Source organism: Mustela putorius, unplaced genomic scaffold (assembly GCF_011764305.1).
Source record: "Mustela putorius furo isolate JIRA1106 unplaced genomic scaffold, ASM1176430v1.1 tig00000281_pilon_pilon_pilon, whole genome shotgun sequence".
Lineage (NCBI taxonomy): Eukaryota > Metazoa > Chordata > Mammalia > Carnivora > Mustelidae > Mustela > Mustela putorius.
The window spans coordinates 18,954,741-18,964,586 of record NW_025421343.1 but is presented as its reverse complement, the minus strand read 5'-3'; the positions used below and the strand labels follow the sequence as shown (position 1 = coordinate 18,964,586).

General features: G+C 46.6%; 1 protein-coding gene across 1 annotated transcript in view; it reads left to right on the top strand.

The window, feature by feature from the left end:
* The first annotated feature begins 3,431 nt into the window (after nt 1-3,431).
* SNRNP200 (small nuclear ribonucleoprotein U5 subunit 200) overlaps nt 3,432-9,846 on the top strand; it is a 29,927-nt gene continuing 23,512 nt past the window's right edge. The window contains exons 1-5 of the mRNA XM_004770928.3: nt 3,432-3,615; nt 4,125-4,288; nt 6,172-6,343; nt 7,253-7,445; nt 7,928-7,983. Of these exons, the coding sequence (XP_004770985.1) occupies nt 3,571-3,615; nt 4,125-4,288; nt 6,172-6,343; nt 7,253-7,445; nt 7,928-7,983 (630 nt within the window). The 5' untranslated portion in view covers nt 3,432-3,570. The remainder of the gene's footprint in view (nt 3,616-4,124; nt 4,289-6,171; nt 6,344-7,252; nt 7,446-7,927; nt 7,984-9,846) is intronic.

Here is a 9,846-nt window from a genome sequence, read left to right as displayed (position 1 = left end):
GTGTTGCCTTGAAATCTCCTTGCTTCTATTGAAATCCTAGCCATCCTTTACGACTGTAAACTCTTGCTCATGCTCCTGAATCAAGTGGCTTCTCTGACCTCCCACAACGCCCCCTTGTGGCTATTGCTGCACTGTTGTTTTTTGGCGAGGGCGGCGGGGGGGGGGGGCGCTGTTTTTATGAGGAGCTAGTTTCCTGAATACCCTGCAATGGACGGAGAGACTTTCTGACAGAGGTGGTGCTGGGGGGCTGTAGTTAAGGGGAAGAGGTGAGGAGGTATGGATCACATGGGATTTTTCTTTTTTGGTAACTTTCACTTTTTTAATTTATTTTTTAAAGATTTTATTTATTTATTTGACAGAGTGAGCAAGAGAACGCACAAGCAGGCAGGGCGGCAGGCAGCGAGAGAGGGAGGAGCAGGTTTTCTGTTGAGCAGAGAGCTCCTATGCCAGGCTTGATCTCAGGACCTTGGGATCATGACTTGAAAGGAAGGCAGAGACTTAACTGACTGAGCCACCCAGGGGCCCCAGTTTTTTTTTTTTTTTTCCTTAATTAAAACTTTTTGTAAAGGGTTTATTTATTTGAGAGAGAGAGATATGAGGGGGTGCAGAGGGAGAGGGAGAGAGAGAATCTTGAGTAGACTCCCTGCTGAGCGTGGAGCTTGACATAGGGATCGATCTCAAAACCCTGAGATCCTGACCTGAGCCAAAACCAAGAGGTGGATGCTTAACTGACTGAGCCACCCAGACACCCCCACTCAGCTTTTTAATTGCAGTTACTGTTACATTTCATTTCTCCAAGACTATAACTTCTCAAAGTGTCGGGAGCCAGTACAGGAGGCCTACTATAAGAGCTATAAGGGACTGAATATGATTGGCTGTTCATTTAGGTCCACTCATGCAGGAGGTGCATGAGCACTGCGGTGATTGGCTAGGCGGGCTAAGCTGCCGGTGTATATATGCTTGAATGTACTTGTAGAGGGGCGGGCCTGCCGGGAGCCAGGCGGCGCCGCGCCGCGCTGGCCGGCCGGAGGGGGCCGCAGCCCGGACCATGGCAGCGGCGGCGGCGGCGGTGGCAGGCGCCAAGGGGCGGCGCGCAGTCCGGGAGGCGGCGGCGGCGCCCGAGCGGGGCGGCGGGAGCTGCGTGCTGTGCTGCGCCAGAGGGGGAAGAAGATAAAAAGAAGCCATTAAAGAAGTTTGCCTCCACGCGTGTCTCCGAGTCGTTCTTGCTGGCGAGAGCGACATCAAAGGTTCTAGCTGCATTTTGTTTTTCTCTGAGTCCCTAACAGTGCTCACAAAGTTTAGTGCACATATTTGAGAGGTTACTAAATGAAATGACAGGTCTTAAGGTACAGGAATGTAGGGTCCAGGAGCCTGAGTAACCCTGTGTCCAGGCATGGCACTAGGGAATATTGAATTCTGAATCTCTGGGCAGAGGCAGCACAATGGGGCACACATAAACTGGAAGAAAATTAAAGTTGAACCCAACTTGGTAAGGAACACCCCCCACCAAGGGCCCGTGCTTGTCAGGGTGTCTGGGTCCTTCAGCTTCCTGGGGATAATCCTGTTAAAATTAAAAAACAAAACAAAACAAAACACCTTCACCGAGATATAATTTATGTACCACACAATTCTTTCACTTAAAATGTATGATTCAGGGGCGCCTGGTTGGCTAAGTCAGTTAAGCGACTGCCTTTGGCTCAGGTCATGATCTCAGAGTCCTGAGATCATGCCCCATATCAGGCTCTCTGCTCAGCGGGGTCTGCCTCTACTTCTCCCCCTGCTCTTGGTCTCTTGCTTGTACTCTCTCAAATACATAAAATCTTTTTTAAAAAAAGGTGTATAATTCAATGATTTTTAATATGCATTGAGTTGTGCACCTATCCCCATAATCTAAAACATTACCAAGACCCCAGCAAGAAAACTTGTTCCCATGAGTAGTCAGTCACTCCCCACTCCTCCTCTGTTTCACAGATAGGCCCACAGCCCAGGCTTGTCTGTGAACATGAATACCACTCCTATAGAAACACAGAGCAGAATCCCTGAAATATTTTTCAGATATGTTTGTGTCAGGTGAGTGAGCCACAGGATGGTCACAAAATAAAAGTCAGTCTTGAGGATTCAGATTTAAATAACCTTCAGTGAGCCCCCACCTTGAGTCAGGCAATTAATTCATTGGGGCTTTTAAACACAATACCTCATTGAATCACAACACATGCAGGGGGAAAGTTATACTGCCTCAATTTTAAGAATGACAAAATGATGCTTACCCCAAGAGACCAGGTGACCTCACAGTCACAAAGCCACTGAGGAGCAGAGCTGCCACAAGGACTTGACTGTCCCTTGGAAGCCCCAGGTAGACAAAAATAGGGTCGGGGCTGCAAACTACATGTCTACAGGAGCCAGGTATGAGAAAACAGGAGCAGTGGGAGGAGCATGTGTATCCTCGAAGACAGCAAATTGCTGATTAGCACTGGACAAGGAGGCCAAGGAGGAGCGTGGGTCTCATGTGGCCAGCTTCCTCATTTCTCCATAAATGCTAAAAGTCCAGATTTTTCATGAACTATCCCAATTTTTAAGTAAGGAGTCAACAGCCAAAAATATCCCTGCAGGTCAAAATTGGCCCAGAAACTGCTATAGAGGATGTGCATTCCTTTGGCTTACTATTATTTCCCCTTTCATTCCTTTTTCAACAGGCTCTAAGTGAGGTAACGTTCAGCTCGTAGCTGCCATTCCACAGGCGAGAACAGGTTGGTTAACTCGGGGGGGGTGGGAAGGCAGCGGTGCCTCGTGGCCCCGGGGACTCTGATGCTGAGGAGGAAATTAAGTCACTGCCTTCAGGGAGCTGGTCCTGCCAAGAGGGCAGCTAGCTGCCTTGGGTTCTGTGAAGGAATGAGACAAACATTTGGGTGCGAATAGGGGCCCAGGCCGGCCCAGAACGAGGGTCTTGTTGACACGTATGGGTTTCAGGTGGAACGGGTGAGAGTTTTCTTTCAACTGTTAAATACAGAATTGAAACCCAAAGGAGGATACCAGTAATTCCCACACACACACTCTTAAATCTCTCGCTGGGTGGGTGCTTCGGGTTCCTCAGCTGGAAAAGGAGCGGGCTGCCACCCCTCGCCAGCACAGCTCACACGGGACGGTGGCCAGTGAGGAAGAAGCAGGTAGAAAAGCTCTTGGGCGAGGAGAGGGGGCGAAGCAGGAGGACGTTTCGCTCTGATGTGAGGGCTCCGGGAAGTAGTATCGCGGAGACAGCCTATCCGCGGTGGGCCTGAAGTCGCAAGAAGGGGCCACAACCCGAGGCGGGGGTGACCGGATTCGCGGATCTGGGCGCCTCGGCCCCGCCCACCCCACCCAGAAGGCCGCGGGTCAGCTCCGAACGTTCACCGGAGACACGCCCCACTCACGCTTCTGGCGCGCGACCCGGAAGCGGAAGGGGCTCGTCTCTTTCCCTCTCCTGTGCGTCCATCCTGCGTTGTTGCGGCGGAGCGGGAGCGGGAGCGGGCTGCAACGGTTTTGGTAGCTTGCGGTGAAGGTAGCGGTCTCTGAGATCCCCGAACAGCCGCCGCCATGGCGGATGTGACCGCTCGTAGCCTGCAGTACGAGTACAAGGCGGTGCGTGTGGGCTCGGGGAACGACCCAAGCTAGGAAACCCACTGGGGAGCGGGAGGCGGAGGTTCTAGTCTGAAGGCCTGCAGGTGAACCACGAAAACGGAGTCGAAATCAGATCCGGGAGAAGGTGGGGGTACATGGCGACATGGATAACCCCTGTAGGGACTAGGGCGGGAGGGATAGGCTAAGAGCTCTGCTAGGAGTGTTTGTTCCCTGTCCCCTTGGCTCCATACCCGCCCCCTTTTCCGTCACCCCCAGCGTGCCAACACTTGGTGTGGGTTATCGCGGGCAGTGTTAGGAGCCAGGATCGTTCAGTTGATTTGATCGCTCTTTTCTCGTGCGCAGTTGTGTGGCGCTCTTCCATCTTAAGGAAAATCTCTTATTCCGAATGTGCTTATCAGCATTTAGTTGCTGCAGTTCTTACTAATTTTGATATTATCAAGTCGTATTCCTGTGATACAGGAAGTGGCCCTACTCCTGTCAGTACTTGGATAACATTGTGATCTTTTCAGAACTCGAATCTTGTCCTCCAAGCTGACCGCTCTCTCATTGATCGGACCCGGCGGGATGAACCCACGGGAGAGGTGCTGTCCCTGGTTGGGAAGTTGGAGGGCACCCGGATGGGAGATAAGGCTCAACGGACCAAACCGCAGATGCAGGAGGAAAGAAGAGCCAAGTGAGTATCAAGGAGAAAATGATTTTGGGGGGATACAAAATCCACCTCTTCTTGAGCATTTGAGCAGTGTTTTTGCCAAAATGTTTAGTGCAAGATGAGTACTGAAGTGAGAAAACAACTCTTATAATGATTTTATTTATTTATTTATTTATTTATTTATATATTTAGGAGACAGAGCAAGGGTAGGAGCAGAGGGAGAGGGACAGACATGTTCCCTGCTGAGCAATAGCCAACTCAGGGCATGATCCACCACTCTGAGATCATGACCTGAGCCAAAATCAAAAGTCGGACGTTTAACCAACTGAGCCACCCAGGCGCCCTGAGAAAACAACTTTTTGATCTTTTTCTAATATAAATGTTTCTGATCCATAGGGAGATCTTAATTTTTTCCATGGTATTTTCAAGACCCTTGCTATTCCCTGTCTCATTAACTCTTTTTCTTCCATTATAAACTTCCCACCCCTGCTTCTTTCCTCTGATGTTGCCCACTTCTGCTTTCATTGGTGTGGACTAATACTGAAGTATCCATAATATGAAAGACAGGTTGTTTGTTTTTTTGTTTTTGTTGTGTTTTGTGTTTTTTTTTTTCTTTTTGGGGGCTATATTTCAAAACTGAAATGGTCATTGAACTTTACTTGATCCTTATATTTTGAAATCCCTGATATCTTTGTCTCTTTCCTCCCATGATGAAGTCTCAAAATATTGGTAGGCCCAGTTTTAATTAGTTATATTTGGGTTTGTTTGTTTTAAGATTTTATTTTTAAGTAATTTCTGCAGCATGGGGCTTGAACCCACAACTCCCGGATCGAGTTGTTTGCTCTTTCGACTGAGCCAGCCAGGCCCCCTTGATTAGATATATTTGGAATGAGTTAATACGTCACTGGTTCTCCACTTTGCAGATTATGGCTTCCTTTCCAGGTTTGTTACAATTTGTTGGGAATCAATGGCAGTAGCCTCTTTCTCTGGCTGGAAAAAGAAAATGTATGTGAAAGGTGGCAAGTCAAAATTCGATTAAATAGTGTTGTCATGCCAAGTAACAAGGGGTCCTTTTTCAAATGAATGAGGAGGCTGTCTCATTGCAACGTTTATTGCATCTAAAGAGAATAACAAAGGATTCCCTTCCTGCTACTACTGTGTTCCCATAAAGATGGCCTAGTGGAGGGACACCTCGGTGGCTCGGTTGAACATCTGCCTTTGGCTTGGGTCACGATCCTGGGGTCCTGGGATCAAGTCCCATATTGGGCTCCCTGCTCAGTGGGGAGTCTCTGTCTCCCTCTTCCCCTCCCCTCCTTGTGCTCTTTCTCTCACTCTCTCAAATAAATAAAATCTTTAAAAAAGAAAAAAAAAAAAATGGCTGAATGGGAATCATTTGCTGAAGTACAGATTCATGGTTTTTTTGTTTTGTTTTGTTTTTAAGATTTTATTTATTTGGGGCACCTGGGTGGCTCAGTGGGTTAAAGTGGGTTAAAGCCTCTGCTCTCTGCTCGGGCTCTCTGCTCGGTGGGGAGCCTGCTTCTTCCTCTTTGCCTGCCTCTTGGCCTACTTGTGATCGCTCTGTCAAATAAATAAATAAGATCTTTTAAAAAAAAGATTTTATTTATTTATCTTATAGATATCACAAGTAGGCCGAGAGGCAGGCAGAGAGAGGGGGAAAGCAGGCACCCTTCTGAGCAGAGAGCTCCATGCGGGGCTCGGTCCCAGGACCCTGAGATCATGACCTGAGCCAAAGGCAGAGGCTTAACCCACTGAGCCACCCGGGTACCCCAGATTTATGTTTTTAAATATTACTTGTGTGCCATGAAGCTGAGGAGAAGAGGGTAGGCTTGATTTAGTTTTGCTTTTGGGATGTAGGTTGTGCTTGTTAAACATCATGTGTTCATTAGGCGAAGAAAGCGTGATGAGGACCGACATGACATTAACAAGATGAAGGGTTATACCCTGCTGTCTGAGGGCATCGATGAGATGGTGGGCATCATCTATAAGCCCAAGACTAAAGAGACCCGGGAGACCTATGAGGTGCTGCTTAGCTTCATCCAGGCTGCCCTTGGAGACCAGGTGAGGAAGCCAGAGGGTGAAGCTGTGTTTTTTGAGAGGGAGAGAGTCACAGTGGGGAGGTACCAGAAGAACCTTGTCTGTGGATTTTTCTGTGTGGGCCATAGCAGTTTGTAGAAGTCGCTGATATTTAGTGAGCATTCACCTTTCGTGCTTGCTTTCAGTCCTCACGTTAGCTCTGTGACTAGGTGCAATTAATACTCATTTTCCATTTTTATCAATGAGAGATAAGAGGCAAGGAATAGTTGGGTAATTTTCCCACATCACAGAGGTAGTATTTGGCAGGGCCACCGTATGAGCCTGGGTGTTCTCTATCCGGAATCCCTGCTCTTGATCCTTATACATGTGGGATTAGATTAAGGGTCTTTATAAGTCTCAGAGGCTCTGGTGAGGATGAAGAATTACCAAAAGTTTGATGGGCTGGAGGAACACTGAGCAGTATCTCTGTCCCCTGGAGAAAGGCGCCAGACTGTTATGGAAGCTGGGTCCTAATCTTTTAAAATCCACCTACCTAATCTTTTTAAAAACAGATGGGTTTTCCTACAGTTATTGCGTTGTTTTTTTGTTTTTGTTTTAAAGATTTTATTTATTTATTTGATAGACGGAGATCACAAGTAGGCAGAGAGGCAGGCAGAGAGAGAAGAGGAAGCAGGCTCCCTGCTGAGCAGAGAGACCAATGCGGGGCTCGATCCCAGGACCCTGGGATCATGACCTGAGCCAAAGGCAGAGGCTTTAACCTACTGAGCCACCCAGGCACCCCAGTTGTTGCGTTTTTTAATTAATAGTAATGAAAATGGTCAGAACATGTATTCAGGTTTTAAAGAGGTGTGGGTCTTCATAGCCCGTTGTTACATAAAGCTGGCCAGGGATGTTCTGTGTCTTGTTCTAAATTATTTTTTTTTTTGCCACCAGCCACGTGATATCCTTTGTGGGGCAGCTGATGAAGTTCTAGCTGTTCTAAAGAATGAAAAGCTTCGGGACAAGGAAAGAAGAAAGGAGATAGACCTGCTGTTGGGTCAGACAGATGATACCAGATACCATGTGCTAGTGAACTTGGGCAAAAAGATCACAGACTATGGTGGAGACAAGGAAATCCAGAATATGGGTAACTGAGCTCTTTATGTCCTTATCATATTAAGTGGTTGCTTTTGATCTCTAAACTTGATTTTCAAGCCTCAATCATTAAAACCTCTGAATGTGTCCTTGAGTTCCCATAACTTGTTGGGTGTTTGAGAACTTGTGATCTATGAATCCAAGTCCATAGATTGTAACAGCTATTTCTTAGTCTTAAGACCTTTTGTATAGAACCTAGGGGAAAACATAGGCAGAGCCTATGTGGAGGTGGGGGTGGGGTGTGCTCAGGTGGTTCAAGCTGTGTGAGGCTGTGTCCAGGGTTGGTGGGTTAGAGAAGGCCTTAGTGGTGGCAGTATGAATGACTCTCTTATGTTAAGTGTCTTCATCTCTGGGTCCTGAGACCATAGATATGTAGTGAGGCTGGGTAGGTCAGGTAGTTGGGGAGGAATTAGCTCCCTAGTGCCTCATTTCACTAATTTATTATTGTTTTTTTCTAATCCCTTATTGTTGCAGATGACAACATTGATGAGACATATGGTGTGAATGTTCAGTTTGAGTCTGATGAGGAGGTGAGTGATAAAGCAAACTGACCCATTGTCGGTTATGTTGTTAAGGTGAGGGGACTACTTCTGGCGTAAAGAAGCTCCCTAGCTTAAGCCAGATAAATTTTTATGGTCTTGTATGGGTGTCAGCTTTGGGCATAAATACTACTTTTTTTTTTTTTAAGGTTTTATTTATTTATTTGACAGAGACATAGCGAGAAAGGGAACACAAACAGGGGGACTGGGAGAAGGAGAAGCAGGTTTCCTGCTGATCAGGGAGCCTGTTTCGGGGCTTGATCCCAGGACCTTGGGATCGTGATCTGAGCAGAAGGCAGACGCTTAACAACTGAGCCGTCCAGGCACCCCATAAATTTTATTCTGCTAAAAATTTGCTATGGTTATCTTTAGGGATTTATAAAGCAAATTTATGCTTATAAATGTAAACATAACAATACTTTAAAACCAACCAAGTGGATCAGCAAAAAGACAAAAAGTACATTGTATACCTTCATCAAGGGTGTACACCACTATGTTTTATTCCATTTCAATCTTACTGTGAGAATTTTCCACTTTCAGTATTGTGTCCTGCTGCCAGTTGCTAAACCATGCACATTGGCCCAGGAGCATGGGCCTGTTACTCATGGTTGTCTAAGTAACAGTTGTAGCACCAATAAAATTTACCAGCTCATCAGAATTCTTGAATATAACTAAATAGGTACAAGTGGGACCCTTGAAAAAATTTTCAGAGTTGCTTTATGGTTCTCAGTGGGCAAGTTTGGCTCAGGTAAGGTGCTGGCCTCAAAATCTCATATACTGAGTAAGACCAGAAGCAGGGGTAGCACAAGAGAGTCAGAGGAAAGAGCCCCCAGCTGGGAGCCATGAGATCTGAAGTTTGGCCCTATATCTCAGGCAGGTCATTTTGCGTGTTCCTCCTCCATCTGCTAAATAAGATGCCTGAAGTGGATGACTGCTAAGCTGCTTCCTGCAGTGTAGTTAATAGGATTATTTTTTAAAGATTTATTTATTTTTTTTTAGAAAGAGCAAGAGCATGAGTGGGAGGGCAGAGGGGAGAGGGAGAGTTAATGTCAAGCAGACTCCATGCTGAGTGCAGAGCCTGACCTAGTGCTTGATCCCAGGACCCTCAAGATCATGACTGGAGCTGAAATCAAGAGTTGGTTGTGCACTACCCAGGTGCCATGATAGGATTTTTTTTTTGTTAGTTTTTGTTTATGTAATCTCTGCACCCAGCATGGGGCTCGAATTCATAACCCTGAGATCAAGAGTTGCATGTGCTCCAGGTTTGTTTGCTATTTAAAATCATAAAATCCAGTTGACTAGGGATGCCTGGCTGGTGCAGTCAGTAGAGCTTGCGACTCTGGATATTAGGGTTTTAAGTTTGAGCCCCACATTGGGTTCAGGTTACTTAAAACTTAAAAATAAAGTGGTAACAAACTACAGGGGAGTGTTTCACTTGTAGCATTCATTCATTTATCAGATGTTTTCTAATTAAGTACCTCTTTGTAACCCGATCCTATGCTAAGTACTGAATACTTACAGTGTGAGAGAGTGTGAATAAAGACAGTGGAGAGCGAGCTAAGTGGTCTCCACATCTCTGGATCACTGTGTGTTTTCCCAAGCGTAGTTTCTTTATTGTTCTTCTCTCCTGTTAGTTGATAGTTCTGTTTTTTTTCATTTATTGAATGTGCGTATACGAGAGAGACCGTGATCCAGTTGGTTGCCACTGTGGCAGCCTAAGGGGAGAGGCAGAAGAGAGGGTAGAAGCATCTCGTGAACCCGTGCCAAGGGGACTTAGGGTAGTGCTATCATTCAGTTACGTGTACTCTGGAATAAGGCTGACCCTGGCTCCGGGAAGCTATTGGTTTCCCCCAA